This window comes from Mercenaria mercenaria, chromosome 18 (genome assembly GCF_021730395.1).
Source record: "Mercenaria mercenaria strain notata chromosome 18, MADL_Memer_1, whole genome shotgun sequence".
NCBI classification, from domain to species: domain Eukaryota; kingdom Metazoa; phylum Mollusca; class Bivalvia; order Venerida; family Veneridae; genus Mercenaria; species Mercenaria mercenaria.
In genome coordinates this window covers 3293016-3312594 of record NC_069378.1, presented here as the reverse complement: position 1 = coordinate 3312594, position 19579 = coordinate 3293016, and the positions used below count along the sequence as shown (strand labels likewise).

Here is a 19579-nt window from a genome sequence, read left to right as displayed (position 1 = left end):
TTACAATTGCACAACATCTAATATTTCCAGTATTAACATAGGAGAAAAAAAATGAATTGCTAAAAATATACTGACTTGATCATGCTGTATATACTTACCTTACCTCTTTAAAAGGTAATGGCTTTTAAATCATAATAACCTTGATTTTGACTTGAACCAAAAACATAATTTATTCAGTTGAAATATTGGAAATTAAAGAAAAAATACCAGTATTTCGATATTAAAAAAAAAATACACCGTCTTCATAAACTGATTATAATTATAAAAAAATGTTGATGTATAAAAAGTCTGTATCCGTAGAAAAGTTGATGAATTTATGCAAAACAAACAGTATGTTCTCATTCTCTGTCTGATATAGGACGCCCATTTGAGTGGGTGTTTCGAAATACACTTTAATTTTATCATGCTCAGTGGAGGAGGTGGTCCGTGTTTTTTTTTCTTGCATAAAATTTTGTGGAATCATTGAAACATAAATTTTATGAAGACATCGGTTTATGGATTTTTTATTTTGATGGATTTACATAAAAAGGAGATATTCACTTTTGTCAGAATTTAATTTTGTGAATTGATATTACCATGAAATCCACAGAAATGGTCTTACTGATTTCTCAGTATAAGTAATACAAAAATGTTTCAGTAAAATTTTCAAAAAATGATTAATTTCAAAAAAAATTTAAATTAAGATTTTTTTCTCTAGGATTGTAGAAGATGTTTTCCAGAAGGGCAATCTACATATAACTGTAATTTGATTTCACTTCTAGGTTCCAGAGAGGCGGGTTGATTATTAATTTTCTTAATTAAAGAATGAAATTAAGGTAGTTCTGCATGTTTGATAAACCGGAAGAGATAGTGTAACGTCATTTATCCGGAAAACGTAGAATAAAGCCTGGATTCGGCGTACGGAAATGAAAATCATTTGATGAATTAATGACATCATGTGAGTAAATTCATTAAAATGGCACTGTTACTATATTTCTAAAGTCAAAATATGGTATGAAAACATATGACACGTTAAATAATTCAAATTATTAATTGTTAAAATTAGCGTGAAATATTCGGTTCACTTTAAACATGGTCAAATATCTCAAAAATAAACACACGGACCTATTCATTTTATTTCACCATATTATAGGCCATAATTATGTTTATTTACGACTGTGAGAAGTTTCATTAAAATCTACATCGTAGAAAAATTTCTAATCGCAAAAATATCATGAAAGTTATGATTTTCCTATAGACTCCCATTATGAAAAAATGCCTGAGGTCCAAATGTTTCAAATCAGTCTAGAAAAAATTCAAGCACACGACCCTATCCTTTTTATTTGCTGAACTTTCCAGGTATATTCTGAAGTTTTGAAAAATCGGTGTTTAATCAAATTCTACATTGTAGAAAAAATTTCGATTCAAACGTGCAGAACTACCTTAACACAAGGTCTAAGTCCACTTGTTGGCGATGTTATTTTGAAATATTAAACATTTTTTATTTATCAGTTACAGAATAATGCTGAAAAATACGTCATTAATATGATGTCCAGGAGAAAGGAATTGCTTAAAAATGAAGAAAATTAAAGTGCAACATAATACTACAACTGTTGAAACATTGTTACATTGAATAACAAAGCCAGTGATATATTGGGCGAAAGAAGTAACAACAAAAAATGACTGCAATGTTCCGCATGTATGACCAGTATAGTAGGGAAATTAAGTTCTCGGAGCTGGAGAACCCTGAGGACTCATGGGAACTTCTTGACCTCATCGGGGAAGGAACATACGGAGAGGTTTACTCGGCCAAGAACAAACAAACTGGTAAGATGATATTGTTTTACTTATATTTATAACAGATTTGATATTATGTAGGAGATATAAAATATGTATGTAATATCAATAAAGCAAAGCATTTTTCTATGTTTAAGATGATGAAGAATTGTTGTTGATTTGATTATCATCGCCATAGTAACTATCAAGATCAAGAATGGTTCTACTCATTATGAGACTGTTCAATCACAGTTTGATATCATGCAATATTTAATATCCATCTTACACCTTATAAAAAATTACTTTGATGTTGGAGGAAACTTGAATTTTAATGTGTTACATTCCTCCCCCTCTTTAGATGAGTTTCGACAAGGAAGGATTTTAAAATGAAATTATTAGCTCTAAATCTATGTTATAATTTGATGCCTCTGCCAAATTTTCATAGGTGTTGACAAGTTGACAACTTTGTCATGTTTTGAGAGGTTGATACCTTTGTCACATTTGAGGAAGAGGACACCTTCATTGTTTTAGGGGAAGTCACTTTTGCTGCATTTAGGGAACTTGATAGTCTAGCTCCTAGATATGATGTTTTTTTGTTGTTGTTTTTTTATGCCCCCAGCATCTACTGATGCGGGAGGCATATAGTGATCGTCCTGTCCGTCCGTTCGTCCGTCCGTACGAGGTTAACCAAATGGGACTGTTTCGTCTAGCATCAATACACCTTACTAGAATGACTTGATACTAATGCAGATGTAACCTGTGACCATTCCTCATCTTCAGACATCACCTGACCTCAGTTTGACCTTGACCTTGACCTCATTTTGGACTTAGGTTGCTTTATATGGGCCATCTCTTGGTTAACCAAATGGGACCGTTTCGTCTAGCATCAATACCGCTTACAAAAATGAATTGATACTAATACAGATGTAACCTGTGACCATTCCTCATCTTCAAACATCACCTGACCTCAGTTTGACCTTGACCTCATTTTGGACTTAGGTTGCTTTATATGGGCCATCTCTTGGTTAACCAAATGGGACCATTTTGTCTAGCATTAATACCACTTACAAGAATGAATTGATACTAATACAGATGTAACCTGTGACCATTCCTCATCTTCAAACATCACCTAATCCCGTCCCTAGATTTGCCACTATAATGCCACCCTTTTCAATGGTGGAGTATTTAGACAATTTTCCACCAAAATGCCACCTAAAATGCCACCAAAATGGTGAAAAAATAAAGAGGACAGGGGCAAACCCATTTTCCACTAAATTCCACCTCTTTCCACTTGTGTACACCTTCAGGTGGTAATAAGTGGAGTATTTAGACAGTTTTACACCATTATGCCACCATTATGGTGGAAAATTTGTTTGCCACTTAATTCCACCAATAGCCACCTTCATGGTGGCAGTAAGTGGAGTATTTAGACAAATTACCACTAACATGCCACCATTATGGTGTAAAATCTATTTTCCACTAAACGCCACTTACTTCCACCCATCGCCACCTAACAGGTGGCAGTAAGCTGACAAAATTTCACCAAAACGCCACTATGGTGGCAGTCCTATTTTCCACTAAATGCCACCAAATAGCTGGCAATAGTAGGAAAATACATGGCAACTAGTGGAAATCGGCTGCACCTGCTGAATCTGAAAAAACTCAGTAGTAAGCAAAAATCAAATTATATTAATATATTTTTTATTTTATGAAAAATCAAAGACTCTTCACAAGAAATCACAAAAGATCTGAACACGAGAATCAGGATGTTGTCAATGCAGTCTTATTTTGTCATATTCCAGGATGGCTTAAGTAGATGGCGAATGACTCTCCAAATTTCACTCCTTTGGATGTAAGGCCATTTTTCCAGCACACAATCTGTAACAGCAAACCATACATCTATTAATAAATATATTTTTCTAACATTCTGAATAATTTTGCTGAAAATTGTAAATTTCCTCTAGGAAATATATGAAATCGAAAGACTCACTGACATAACAAAAAACTCTACAAACTTAATCTATGTCAAATACTGTGAAATCATTTAAATTCGTTGGCATGAAATTTCGAGCAAACGTAAAAAGGACTGTTTTGCGCGGGCACATTTTCAATTTATAAATGAAAAAAATAAATGAAAAAATAATAACAGCGCGGTCTTAATTTCACGCATTGGTTCTTGCGCGAAATACACAGAAATTCGTCCTACGCAAATAAAAATGATTTCACAGTAATATGCAACATCTTAATTATAACTGTGAGAAGTTTCATCAAAATCTACATTGAAGAAAAAATATTATTCACTCAAACGGTTACATTGTTTTGTGGAAATATATGCATCTTGAATCAATAACAAGAACTTGAGAATTGATGAAAGATGTGGAAGCACCATTGCTCTAAGGTGATTTACACTTGTGTCAAATTTCATGAATATTTATCAATGGATTACTTGTTATGTAGAAATTTATGGATTGAAAAACAATTAAAGGGCAATAACTTTGGTTACCGAAGTTATCCTGATGGAAATTGCACATGCAATGCTGTCCTGTAGCGATCTACATTATTGTAAAGTTTCATGAAGATCCATCAATAGATGCATGAAAAATCCCTATTTTTTACCAAATCAAGGGGAAATACTTCTTTTACTAGTTAAATAATTGAGCAGTGTTAAGCAGTGTTAATGAGCTTATAATAATTACATGAGGTTTAGTGATTCTAAAGACAAAGCTATAAAAATATTTTTCCAATTACAACAGATAAAAAAGAAAGGACAACGCCAAAAATAATATCCCTCCACCTTTGGCAAAAGGTAATAACAGCACTTGGGTTTTTCATCACATTTATAATTAATATTTATCATATAATATGCCAGGAATTTTTATTAATTGGTGTATTTCTTTAAAAAATAAGGGTTATTTAAACATTAGCTTTTATAAAAGCATATAATATTTACCTGATTCAAAATTATCTTGATATGTTTCTTTTATGCAGTAATAAGCTGTATGCTGCTCAGGTATATACAGTCAGGCAGGCATATCATGTCACAAAGTTGCACTTTTTTCACAGAAGATACCTGGTATGAACAGTTTAAAGAACATATTGTATCCCAAGTGCTAATCAATAATGTAAATAATTACAAAATGATACAATTTTACAAGCAGTGTTATAAACATGATTGAGCTATATTCCAGAAAATATACCTGCGATTTATCCATCTGCCAAACTTCCTAAGACATAAAAGGAGATTTGTTGATTTTAATTTAAAGCAGTTTGGTAAAATTTTAATGTTGTTTCAAATTCAAGTATTTGTTAAGAGTAAGTAATTAAGACAATGTTAAAGACAGTAATAATTAAAAAAAAATAAACAGTATAATATTGTTACCTCTCACAATGTGTTTCCATTTTCTCACAGGCTGACTCATCAAATGCCAGATTTCAAAATTTGGTATTACTACACAGATAAATTGATTCCACACATACATTTTCTTGTTTAGCTAAAGAAGGTGTCAAATCCTTAAGTTGAAAAGCTATTGTAAAAACATCCTTTTTATAAACACTTCTTTTTTTTTCAATAAATGAAGAGAAAAGGCAAGAACTATTTCTTTGCATCTGACCTGATGTTTGCCTGCATATATAAATCTTAACTGACCCAAATTCCACCTGGGATTGTTTCTATACACTTGTGTGGGAGCTTGTAACTTGATCTATCATTAATCTTATCTTTAACCAACTTTCACTCATGCAGAAATAATACACTGCAGACACATTTAAAAATGATCTTTTCAGATTCAGCTAGTACAGCCAATTTACACTAGTTGCCACCTATTTTCCACTTTTTTCTGTCTTTCATTGAATATAATGCAAAGATATAATAAGCAATAAATATTCTGTCTCACAAAAGAACAAAAATTCAAATTTTCTGTATACCACTCTGAATATTATTTTTGTCCAGCTAGAGTCAGCATAGACTTATTCTCATTTTAATGAAACCCTTTGAAGGAGCCTGGGTATACTGTTTTGCAGATGTTGGTCAGTCTGTCAGTCATTTGGTATGTAGACCAATCGGTTTCCAGATGATAACTCAAGAACACTTGGGCCTAAGATCATGAAACTTTATATGTAGGTTGGTCATGACCAGCAGTGACCCATATTGACTTGGAGGCCAATAGGTCAAAGATCAAAATCACAGTGACCTGGAACAGTTAAACAGTTTCCAGATGATAACTCTAGTACTCTTGAGCCTAGGATCATGAAAGTGAATGGGAAGGTTGAACATAGCTAGCAGATAAGTCCTATAGATTTTTAGTTCAGTAAGTCAAAGGTCAAGGTCACAGTGAGCTGGAATGGTTAAGCTGTTTCCGGATGTTAATTTGAGAACTCTTTGACCTAGGATTATGAAACTAAATAGGCAGGTTGATCATGACCAGCAGACGACCCCTACTGATTTTGAGGTCAGTCAATGGTCAAAGGTCTAGGTGACATTGACCCAGAACACTAGAACTTTTTTGCCCAATAACTAGAGAATGCTTTGGTCTAAGATCACAGATACAGAAGTCACTTATGACTGGTAAATGACCCATAATAATTGATTTAAAGGTAGTACATCAAACGTCCAGTGCACAGTGACCAAATGATTTCTGTTTCTTGTACAGTTATTGAATGCATCAAGGGGGGGGGGGGGTATTTTGTGTTCTATGAGCTGTTGTCAATGTGGAGTTTTAGCAAAGTCAGGTTCCGTGTCAGTTAGGCCTGAAGTTTGAAGTTTAGTGTCCATTATACCTTGATTCCAACCTGAGTCCATGTGAAGATTTTTGTACAGGGTAATCCAATATCTTACAGTTCTCTTTTAAATCAAACATCACAAAAATTTCTAAGTTTTTTTTCCACCTATTCGCCACCAAGAAAATTTTCTAAGTCCCTATTTTCCACTAAACGCCACCTGATTTCCACCATGAAAAAAACTATGTTCTACTTTCTACCAATTTACACCTTTCTGCCACCATAAAGAAAAACTATGTTCAAATTTACACCTAATGCCACCAAAATAAAGTGGCTTTTGGTGGCAAATTTACCACTTCGGTGAAAAAAGAGCTGAATTACACCAAACGCCAACTAATGCCACCTATTTCCACCAATTGCCACCCTTTTTTCATGGAAATAAGTGGCAAGGAGTGGCATTAGGTGGCAAATCTAGGGACGGGTGACCTCAGTTTAACCTTGACCTCATTTTGGACTTATGTTGCTTTGTATCGACAAGGATGCCACCGGGGGCATCAAGCGTTTATTGAACGCAGCTCCTTGTTTATTAGCTCGACTATTCAAAGAATAGTCTAGCTATTCTACTCACCCTGGCGTCGGCGTCGGCGTCGGCGTCACACCTTGGTTAAGTTTTTGCATGCAAGTACATACAGCCATCAATTAAAGGCATATAGCTTTGAAACTTATTTTTTCTTTTTCTAGGTCAATTACCAACCTCTCTGGGTCAAGTCCTATAACTCTGACATGTATTTTGAGCAAATTATGCCCCCTTTTGGACTTAGAAAATTTTGGTTAAAGTTTTACATGCAAGTAACTATCTCCAAAACTAATGCAGATATTGATTTGAAACTTCACATGTGTCTTTGGGGTTATAAAACTAGTTGATAGCAGCAAGTCCCATAACTCTTGACTTTCATTTTGGCCAAATTATGCCCCCTTTTGGACTTAGAAAATTCTGGTTAAAGTTTTGCGTGCAAGTACATACAGCTATTTCTAAAAGGCATATAGATTTGAAACTTATTTTTTCTTTTTCTAGATCAATTACCAACCTCACTGGGCCAAGACCCATAACTCTGACATGTATTTTGGGCAAATTATGCCCCCTTTTAGACTTAGAAAATTCTGGTTAAAGTTTTACATGCAAGTTACTATCTCCAAAACTAATGCAAATATTGATTTGAAACTTCACATGTGTCTTCGGGGTTATAAAACTAGTTGATAGCAGCAAGTCCCATAACTCTGACCTTCATTTTGGCCAAATTATGCCCCCTTTTGGACTTAGAAAATTCTGGTTAAAGTTTTGCGTGCAAGTACATACAGCTATTTCTAAAAGGCATATAGATTTGAAACTTATTTTTTCTTTTTCTAGATCAATTACCAACCTCACTGGGCCAAGACCCATAACTCTGACATGTATTTTGGGCAAATTATGCCCCCTTTTGGACTTTGAAAATTCTGGTTAAAGTTTTACATGCAAGTTTCTATCTCCAAAACTAATGCAGATATTGAATTGAAACTTCACATGTGCCTTTGGGGTTATAAAACTAGTTGATAGCAGCAAGTCCCATAACTGATATGCATTTTGGTCAAATTATTCTCCCTTTTGAACTTAAAACTCTTTTGATATTTAACCTTTTTGGTCAATATTTTCCTGCTTCTGGGACAATATTTCGAATAGTCGAGCTTGGCTGTCTTACGGACAGCTCTTGTTTTTAGTATTGTGAATATAGCCAGTCTATATCAGATTCCGATGTCTAATATCATACTACAATCAGTTCTTTGAAAGAATCTCTAAAATAGACTGGCATTTGTCGCTAAGTTTGTGAAATAAAAGAAATTATAGAAGTTGAAATTTTGTGACAAAAACTTTATTATCAGTCTAGTGGCTAGTCTAGGAACTTGACTACTTTGCAGAACTGTGAAGAAAAATGTAATGTGTAATGGTACATAATCCAGGAACACAGATATAATATTAGTGTTAAACAGTATTAAACAAAACTACACAAACAAACTAATGTTAGGAAGCCATCCAACTGACGTATGAGAGGTTGGTTGTTCAACTGAGGTGCCTGCCTGTGATGAAATAATGTGAAGAGGGCCTGAAGGGGTGACTCTGGGGTCTTTCTCCACCTGCAAAAGCAGGAAAAGTCTCCATATGACCTAAATTGTTTAGATGTGACTCCAAACCAAAGACAAAGACCAGGAAAGGAAAAAAAGTTGCAGTTTTGATGATACTCAATTTTTTCATTTACAGATTTTGAATTATGCAATTTGATTACAGGAGAAATAGCAGCTGTGAAGATTTTGGAGTCCATTCATGAAATTATTGAGGAAATTGAAGAGGAATATAGAATTCTCAGAGATTTTAACGACCATCCGAATATGCCGAAATTCTACGGGTTGTATTTAAAATTGGGAGATTCAGGAACAGACGATCAACTTTGGATGGTCATGGAGGTGAGACAAATGTTCAAATCTTATAAACCTTCAGGGTTTATTTACAACAAAATTATGTACCTCCTATTTGAATCAATTCAGTATAGTTAGTGATTTTGCAGGGCCTCCATGGCCGCTGTAACAATGTCCTTTTTAAACATCTTCCACCACCATTAAGAGCTATGACTTTCGTCAGTCGTCTGTTGTTGTCAACAATTTGACTGTTAACACTCTAGCGGTCACAATTTTGACCCAATGTAAATGAAACTTTGTCAGAATGTTACTCTCAATAAAATCTTGGACGAGTTCGATATTGGGTCATCTAGGGTCAAAAACTAGGTCACCGGGTCAAATCAAAAGAAAAGCTAGTTAACCTTTTAGAGGCCACATTTATGACCATATCTTAATGTAACTTGGTCAGAATGTTAATCTTGATGATCTTTAGGTCAAGTTCAAATCTGGGTCAGATGGGGTCAAATCAAAGGAAAAGCTTATTAACACTTTAGAGGCTACATTTATGACTGTATCTTCATGAAACTCTGTCAGAATGTTAAGCTTGATGATCTTCAGGTTATATTCGAATATGGATCATGTGGAATGTTACCTACTGACCTAGTTTCTTGTTTTTTAAGATAGTTTTTGAAATTTGGATGACATGTACAGTTTTGCAAATGTTTATTTTCATTCAATCTATAAATATTCATTTGTCAGATATAAACACAGTTTGATTAACTTCAGAAATAAATGCCACTTAGTACTGTTCATTTTTAAATATATTTTTAAGTATTTGAAGTGTTTAGTATTTCAAACACACCCATGTATTACACACCAAAATGGAAACTGCAAAACTGCTATTTATATCATATAAATACATTTTTGTTTGGTCTTCCTTTAAGGTAGTTCTGCACGTTTGGATCGAAATTATTTCTACAATGTAGAATTTGATTAAACTCTATTTTTTCAAAACTTCAGAATATACCAAGAAAATTCAGCAAATAAAAAAGATAGGGTCGTGTGCTTGATTTTTTGTTAGACTGATTTGAAAAATTTGGACCTCGCGCAATATTTCATAATGGGAGTCTATGGGAAAATCATAACTTTCATAACATTTTCTCAAATATAATTTTTTCTACAATGTTGATTTCTATGAAACTTCTCACAGTTATAAATAAACACATGGCCTATTAAATTTGGTTTAATAAAATGTATAGGTCTGTGTGCTTATTTTTGAGATAATTGACCATGATTAAAGGGTACCGAACATTTCACGTTAATTTTAAGACATTATTTTGATTTTTTACGCCGAATCCAGGCTTTATTCTACGTTTTCCGAATAAATGACGTTACGCTATCACTTCCGTTTTTTCAGACATGCAGAACTTCCTTAACATTGTTTACACTGATTCAGTTGTGCATACTTTTACGTTTTTTTAACAATAAAGATTTCAATTTACGGCAACTATTGGATCAGCAGAGGTACTAGCATGCATCGTCATGAAAGTGTCTTATAACTAATGTCCAGTGTAATCTAAAGGAATGACGATGCGACGTCTATATACAGTCGTTCATCTAAGCGTTGTGATATTTGAAGCCCTGTTTTGGAAAAGCCAACTAACTTTGGTAAACTAGTCATTTCATTTCATCAAATGCAATCGTTTTAGAGTACTAAGTGGTGTAGAAAAATGTCCACCATTTCATTAAGAAATAGACTGTGGTTTAGTAGTTGGCATTTGGGTGTGAAACATATGGACGTATTAAGTAGTCTTCACACGCACTTTAAACAAAAACCATGTATTTCATACCAGAATATAAATTTCTAAACCATGATGGTGATGTATATCTTACCACTTGAAATAATTCAGAGTCTAATTTTACATATTTGAAACCATGCAGTGACTGTGTCACAATGCACTTTTCCCATTGGTCACATCTGGTAACATACACATTTACCACACCGTAATTGTTCCGCCTTTACATGACACTATAGCAATAGTACAAAGGTTTAACATTTATAATGCAGAAATAAATTTAACATTTACTAATTATAGCAAAGGAACCAGCGTGGAAGCCATCTGGTCTAGTCGGGAAACGCCCGTCACGTAATGACGAACAGGTTTTTGAAATTTAATTAGCTCACCTGAGCACAAAGTGCTCAAAGGTGAGCTTTTGTGATTGCCCTGTGTCCGGCGTTCGTCTTCGTCAACAATTTGACTGTTAACACTCTAGAGGTCACAATTTTAGCCCAATCTTAATGAAACTTGGTCAGAATGTTACCCTCAAAAAATCTTGGACGAGTTTGATATTGGGTCATCTGGGGTCAAAAACTAGGTCACCAGATCAAAAAGAAAAGCTTGTTAACACTCTAGAGGCCACATTTATGACTGTATTTTCATAAAACTTAATCAGAATATTAATCTTGATGATCTTTAGGTCAAGTTAAAATCTGCATCAGGTAAGGTCAAAAACTAGGTCACAAGTTCAAATCAAAGGAAAAGCTTGTTATCACTCTAGAGGCCACATTTATGACTGTATCTTCATAAAACTTGGTCAGAATGTTAATCTTGATGATCTTTAGGTCCACTTTAAATCTGGGTCAAGTAGTATCAAAAACTAGGTAACCAGGTCAAATCAAAAGTAAAACTTGTTAACACTTTAGAAGCCACAGGTGTTTTCCCTACCCTAGGGACAGCATGGATAACGCTCGGTTTTCCATTCCACACTGTCCCTCAGGTAGGGAAAACCCCGTCTTACACAGGCAGACATGTTAGATCATTTTTCTTGCCTGTCATGTTCAAAATAGATTGTGGCGACAAATAGGTTTGGGTATTTCCTGACATTATTTATAAAGTTTATGACGTCACAATGGTACCAGTACTATGTGATGTCACCTTAGTGCACGCTATTTTAGACAAGGTTTTTCCCTAGGGAAAGACAGAAATATCTATCCCCGGCGCGTGCTCGGATAAATGTATACTTTCCCCACTAGGTAGGCAAGAATGTATCTTTATGAAACTTGGTCAGAATGTTAATCTTGATGATCTTTAGGCCAAATGCAAATCTGGGTTATGTGGTGTCAAAAACTAGGTCACTAGGTCAAATTAAAGGAAAAACTAGTTAACACTCTAGAGGCCACATTTATGACCATATCTAAATGAAACTTGGTCGGAATGTAAATCTTGATTATCTTTAGGTCAATAGGTCAGGTGAGCGATACAAGGCCTTCATGGTCCTCTTGTTTTCTTCTTATTTCAGCACTGTTCAAGGGGATCTGTTACTGACCTAGCCAAGCACATGATAGATATTGGGAAGAAAATTGATGAAACCCTACTAGCACACATTCTAAAGGAAACTTTACTGGTATGATCTTAAAGTATTGATAGAATGTCATCAGGAACCTAGGGCATAAAAATTAGTTTGCAGACCAGTCTAAGAATGCAAGCATGCCATTGGTCAATTACAGGAGTTAGCTAATAATAGACCAATCAGAATTCTGCATTGATGAGACTGGTATCAGTATTTCAGCTTTATATCCATAGTTCCTGGAAATAAATTTTCATAGCCTCTGATAATTACTCATTAGGGAATCTATCATGCTGAAACTACTGCTTACTGCATTTAATTTAATTTAATCTTTAATATGATTTCATCTAAAAATAAAACTGAGAATTTTGCTATGATATCTTTAATAACTTTTGTATACATGTATAATTCTTAAATTTCTTGTAATGTTAGTGTATATACATGCTGAAGCATGTAAAAGTTCTATTTGGAAAGGGCAACTAGATCAGTTAAACTGTAAATGTTAATTGGCTTATCAATTTAGCATTTAATATTCTATTCATTGATAATAGTATCATTATAACTCTATGGGAAGAATATTTGACTTCCATTCTGAAGTTCAAGACTTCATTGAGATAAATAGTTTCAGTGACAGTTTGACCAATTACCTGTTATTATGCGTGACTGAAGTTTATTGTCAAATTTATGATGGTAAGGAGTTCAGATGCGTAATAATTCCATGTATACCACTGGTGCCTACACTGGTGTTCAAACAGGTGCCTCACAGATGTTGGTTCTAGCCTCACTCATGGTATTGAATTCTTGTGTGAGGAAGCCTTCCAGCTGACTTACGATCCTGGTTCTACCCAGGTGTCTGCTGTGATGAAATAATGCACGTAGGGGCACCAGTCCTGGGGTTTTCCTCCACCATCAAAGCTGGGAAGTTGCTGTATGACCCATTATTGTGACAGTATAACATTGAACCCAACAAAAACAAACAAACTTAAACAAGTAAAGGAATTTGATAATTTGGTCAGTGCTGAAGGATGAAATGACTTCAGACACAATGTCAGTGGAAAACATACGTAACATGGTGATCAAATTCACAACCCCCTGATCCTTAGATCAGCACTCTCCATATTGAGCTAAGCTTTGTTTGTTTTCTATACTAATAGCTAATTCTTCAAATAATAGATTTAGTTCATTTTGGGTTAACAGCAATTTTTCAACAGTATTTCATCTTTGCAACAGTATCGAAGTTAACTTTACTGGTGTTCCTGGCTTCCCAACCAGTGCAAAGTAACCTGTTCTCCACAAGTAACTGCCAGTAGAAAACCCAGCAAATAAGATCAATGTACCCTTGTGTTTTATAAGTAATGATGTTTTTATACAAGAATCCTGTTGTACACAGAGATGTCAAGGCATGTAACATAATGCTCTTGTGTTTTGTAGGTACTGATGTTTCTACACAAAAACCATGTTGTACACAGAGATGTCAAGGCATGTAACATAATGCTCTTGTGTTTTGTAGGTACTGATGTTTCTACACAAAAACCATGTTGTACACAGAGATGTCAAGGCATGTAACATAATGCTCTTGTGTTTTGTAGGTACTGATGTTTCTACACAAAAATCATGTTGTACACAGAGATGTCAAGGCATGTAACATAATGCTCTTGTGTTTTGTAGGTACTGATGTTTCTACACAAAAACCATGTTGTACACAGAGATGTCAAGGCATGTAACATAATGCTCTTGTGTTTTGTAGATACTGATGTCTCTACACAAAAACCATGTTGTACACAGAGATGTCAAGGACATAACATAATGCTCTTGTGTTTTGTAGGTACTGATGTTTCTACACACAAATCATGTTGTACACAGAGATGTCAAGGGACATAACGAAATGCTCTTGTGTTTTGTAGGTACTGATGTTTCTACACAAAAATCATGTTGTGCACAGAGATGTCAAGGGACATAACATAATGCTCTTGTGTTTTGTAGGTACTGATGTTTCTACACACAAATCATGTTGTGCACAGAGATGTCAAGGGACATAACATAATGCTCTTGTGTTTTGTAGGTACTGATGTTTCTACACAAAAATCATGTTGTACACAGAGATGTCAAGGACATAACATAATGCTCTTGTGTTTTGTAGGTACTGATGTTTCTACACAAAAATCATGTTGTACACAGAGATGTCAAGGACATAACATAATGCTCTTGTGTTTTGTAGGCACTGATGTTTCTACACAAAAATCATGTTGTACACAGAGATGTCAAGGGACATAACATAATGCTCTTGTGTTTTGTAGGTACTGATGTTTCTACACACAAATCATGTTGTGCACAGAGATGTCAAGGGACATAACATAATGCTCTTGTGTTTTGTAGGTACTGATGTTTCTACACAAAAATCATGTTGTACACAGGGATGTCAAGGGACATAACATAATGCTCTTGTGTTTTGTAGGTACTGATGTTTCTACACAAAAATCATGTTGTACACAGAGATGTCAAGGGACATAACATACTTCTGACAGATAAGGGAAACATTAAATTGATAGACTTTGGTAAGATTAAAACAAAATTCAATACACTAATATTTTAGTGAGAAATGGCCATTGGATATCTTTTTAAAAAACTGTTCTTTAACCTTAATAAAATTGTTGGCATGGAAGCCACTTAACTACATTTCTAGCAGGTAAGATATGCTAACTAGAAAAGCAGTAGTGAAAAATACATATGGGCAGTTCCATGAGAAAACCTTTATTAGTGACATGATATATTTATTGCATAATAAGTAGTTTAAAATACATGTACTAGAAATTGACTGCTTTTCTTGTGTTCATGCAGAAACTAGAAACAAGTATATTGTAAAACACTTATCTAAGGGAAATTATTTGTGTTACTTGTGTTGTCATGACAACATATACCAGTATTCCAAAACACCCATGCATCATTAAATAAAGAGGTGTGTAGATAAAGGCCCGAGATGAAATCAAAAATTTATGGTTACTGTAGTGTTATTTTTCATTAAAATCATTTTAAACTGTTCCCTAATATTCAAATGCATGATGTTCTGTAGGTGATACACACAATTTGTTGCATTAATTACTTGAAAAATACACAGCATGCATGGTGTATGCTTTATGACATGCTGAACATCACATCTCAAAATATCTTTGGTGACTTTCTTAAAATAATTGTAACTCTTGAAATAGTCCAGATAATTACATCAAATTTTCAGATTTGAAAGATGAAAGAATGTTCTACATGGGTATTTTGTTATCTCAATTTGATTTTTGTCATTAATAAAGGTTTTCTCATTGAATGGCACATATGTTTATATATATTGAATTCAATGCCTTTAGATTGGTTAAAAGTATGGAAAGTTAATTTCTCATTTAGTATATCACCGTAATCTAGAACAAGCTGTTGCTGTGAAACAAATAGATACATTTAGATATGAATTAGTGGGTAATCAGGCATAAAATGGAAAAGTTTTGAACTTACTGTGAAATTATTATTATTCTTGAGGGAATAATTGTCTTCCGATATATGGTTATATCAATACATGATATTAAATTATTTATTTTATCTTTATAATGAAGAAAAAAATATCCGTAGGTTTATGTCCCTACAAAAGAGTCGTTCTAGCTTTGATCAAGTCTTTTGATATTTTATGCCCATAGGATTGAATTGTGAGCTTTACTGTATAGACTGTTTTGCAGTGTTGTAATAGTTTCCATGACAATAACTAACAGATGTATAATACATCATGTATTTGTCATGTTGTTACAGGGGTGTCAGGACACCTGCAAGCAACATTAGACAGGAAAAAGACATCTGTAGGTACACCATACTGGATGGCTCCAGAGGTACTGATAAATTTTTCATACCTTTCTTGGAATTATAAGTTTAAAGCTGAATGGCTTGGATGGTTCAATCCACTGCTTGCTTTACAGTTCGTTTTTAGCTCATCTGATTTTTTGGAAAAAAATGAGTTATTGTCGTCACTTGATCGGCGTCGGTGTCGGCGTTGCCTGGTTAAGTTTTATGTTTAGGTCAGCTTTTCTCCTAAACTATCAAAGCTATTGCATTGAAACTTGCAACACTTGTTCACCATCCATAGCTGACCCAGTACAGCAAGAAACATAACTCCATCCTGCTTTTTGCAAGAACTATGGCCCCTTTTGAACTTAGAAAATATCAGATTTCTTGGTTAAGTTTTATGTTTAGGTCAGCTTTTCTCCTAAACTATCAAAGCTATTGCTTTGAAACTTGCAACACTTGTTCACCATCATAAGATGACCCTGTACATCAAGAAAAGTAACTCCATCCTGCTTTTTTCAAGAATTATTGCTCCTTTTGGACTTAGAAAATCAGATTTCTTAGTTAAGTTTTATGTTCAGGTCAGCTTTTCTCATAAACTATCAAAGCTATTGCTTTATGATGAAATCTTTATTTATTTATTTAAAGAAGGTAACATACAAAGTGTACATAACATGAAAATGAAACGTAAACTTATTTTCAGTATGGCCTTCAGTTAACAACAACAACAACAATACACATGTATACAAACATTTACGATAAATAAGAATTGCTTTAAACTTTGCAACACTTGTTCAGCATCATATGCTGACCATGTACAGCAAGATACATAACTTTGTCCTGCTTTTTTGCAAGAATTATGGCCCCTGTTGGACTTAGAAAATATCAGATTTATTGGTTCAGTTTTATGTTTAGGTCAGCTTTTCTCCTAAACTATTCAAGCTATTGCTTTGAAACTTGCAACAGTTGTTCACCATCATAAGCTGACTCTGTACATCAAGAAACATAACTCCATCCTGCTTTTTGCAAGAACTATGGCCCTTTTTGGACAAACAAAATCATGGGTAGGACAATTTTTCTATTATACAGAAATAATCAGATGAGCGTCAGCACCTACAAGGTGGTGCATTTGTTTTCACATGGGATTTAATAAATGCCCATTCCTGAAAATTTCATTTTAGAGTACATTGAATATTTCAATTGATGTAGCCTTAGTTTAACCTTTAGCCTGCTAAATTTCTATAATGGACTGGTCCATCATTCAATTTGGGCAATACCATTTAATATTCGAAGGGGTGTTCACTGAAAATTTACTGACTGAATAGTGAACAGTGCAGACCATGATCAGACTGCACGGATGTGCAGGTTGATCTTGGTCTGCACTGGTCGCAAAGGCAGAATCATTTGCCGCCAGCAGGCTAAAGGTTAAGACAAAATATTTAGCCATTGGCTTGACTGAGTATAATGAATCTTATCAGCTGTCAGGTAAGTTTGAAACTAAGTAAACTTTGAACTATAAGTGACTCTTACTTGACTAGAAACTATAACAGAATTATTTTGTTGTAAAATGATTATTTAGTTGAATGGCACAAGTATTTCAGATCAAAGTTGATATATATATATCTTACCCAGAATATAAAATGCAAGTAACCAAATCTGAATCTATTTTGAAGAATATATGTATCAGAAGATGTTAACCTTTAGCCTGCTGGCAGCATATGATTCTGCCTTTGCGACCAGTGCAGACCAAGATCAGCGTGTACATCCATGCGGTCTGATCATGGTCTGCACTGTTCACCATTCAGTCAGTATCTTCTTGGTAAGCACCCCTTTTAACAGTTTAATAATTGTACTGTCCAAAAAAGTTCATTATAGAAATTTAGCAGGTAAGGGTTAAAATTGATGTTGTTTGATATTTACAGGTGATAGCTTGTGAGAGACAGCTGGATTATAATTATGACATTAGATGTGACATATGGTCCCTTGGTATCACAGCCATAGAACTGATAGATGGAGCACCACCATTGGCTGATAAACATCCAATGAGAGCACTTTTTAGAATTCCAAGGTAGGTGTAACCACTCAGATTAGGTATATGATAGTTTTATTAACACTGTCATAGGTATAATAGGTTTAGCTCCTCCACTGGATGATAAACATCCATACTGAGTGAGAGTTTTGTAAAACTCAAAAGTAAGTGTAAATAACAGATTCATTGTTGTATCTTGTCTCTTGTGATCATAGTCAAAGTATTGAAAGCTAGAGCTTCCCAATTGGGTGATAAAAACATCCATAGTAGCAAAATAACATATCACAGTTGAGCTCTAAATGCATTTTGCTGAAGTCACACAGACCCTTCTTTTGTTGATTTCATAAAATTCCATTGAAAACAGTTGTGCAATAGAGTCTCAGCTATTGTTTGTTCTTAGATGAATTTCTGAATATATGAAAACTAGCCACTAGTTAACATCCCATTGCAGACAAAAAATAAGTTCTACTGATCAGACTGCAGATGTTGAAGTTCAAACTGTCACATTTGACAGCATTAGCTATGGTTCACTGTGTAGAATTGATTAGGAATGGTGGCATTTGACCCAGTAAACTCCATAACATGATTAGTGCCATATGATATGCTAAAATCTACTTCCATCTACATTGTATTTTGGTATGTCTACTCTTGATCTGCTGTTGGCAATTAAAAATGTTTCTTTTATTTTTGACAAGTTTTATTCATAAACCGTTTCAGAAACCCACCTCCTAAGATGAAGAACCCTGAAGAAGCATCGGATAATTGTCGGGACTTTATTTCAAGGTATTATTTTCTTGATTTTCATTAAATATTGTAATTAGAGCAAATTTACTGGAGTTTAACCAGAGACTTAAAGATACAGTTATGGTCTTTTTAACCAGGTTTTCAAAAAACTGGTAATTAGATTGCCAAATGTAGGTTAGCGGGCATGTGGGTGGTGTCAACTTCTGGTTTCCACTCAATAACAAGTTAGGAATGACTGATTCAAATGAAACCTTGCATATAGGTAGCTTGCATAGAGGCGGAATTTTAGTTTATACTACAGTATTTAAGCTGGATTGTGATCAAAGCTTAAAGCTTATTTGAACCAATCTCGAGACTGCTTCCTGGAAAAACCAGTACTGGTTTCATATGAGAAGTCATGACCCCAATGGGGCTTGAATCCACAACCCTGGGATCGCATATGAGGTCACTAGTTTCAAGGTCATGGTCACTATTGCTAAAAATAGAAAAAATGGTTTCCACTCAATAACTTCAGTTTGCATTGATGTATGAAATTAAACTTGGCTTTTAGGTAGCGTATAGAAAAACAAAGGGTCAATGGGGCAAAGTTCATGGTCAGCATAACTTGGTTAATCTTCATACTTAGAAAATTCAATTGTGGCACAGTGGTCTAGAACATTGGGCCATAGCTACTTACTGTGCTATGGAAAATATGGGTAGAGGTTCAAACCCCACTGTGATCCAAATTTTTTATTTATTTTTTAG

At 34.4% G+C, this 19579-nt stretch overlaps 1 protein-coding gene and 1 long non-coding RNA gene across 10 annotated transcripts in view; one reads left to right on the top strand and one right to left on the bottom strand.

Annotated features, from left to right (window-relative positions):
* The first annotated feature begins 1462 nt into the window (after nucleotides 1-1462).
* Nucleotides 1463-19579, top strand: part of LOC123538663 (myosin-IIIb-like) — a 79429-nt gene continuing 61312 nt past the window's right edge. For all 9 annotated transcript variants that reach the window (XM_053530608.1, XM_053530606.1, XM_053530603.1 and 6 more), the window contains exons 1-7: nucleotides 1463-1806; nucleotides 8792-8967; nucleotides 12199-12303; nucleotides 14702-14801; nucleotides 16033-16109; nucleotides 17985-18130; nucleotides 18809-18874. In XM_053530608.1, the coding sequence (XP_053386583.1) occupies nucleotides 1659-1806; nucleotides 8792-8967; nucleotides 12199-12303; nucleotides 14702-14801; nucleotides 16033-16109; nucleotides 17985-18130; nucleotides 18809-18874 (818 nt within the window). In that variant the 5' untranslated portion in view covers nucleotides 1463-1658. The remainder of the gene's footprint in view (nucleotides 1807-8791; nucleotides 8968-12198; nucleotides 12304-14701; nucleotides 14802-16032; nucleotides 16110-17984; nucleotides 18131-18808; nucleotides 18875-19579) is intronic.
* LOC128550799 (uncharacterized) lies at nucleotides 3440-6378 on the bottom strand. Its single transcript, XR_008368466.1, has 2 exons — nucleotides 4706-6378; nucleotides 3440-3633 (listed from the first exon to the last, which is right to left on the bottom strand). It is a non-coding gene; the product is annotated as an uncharacterized LOC128550799 (long non-coding RNA).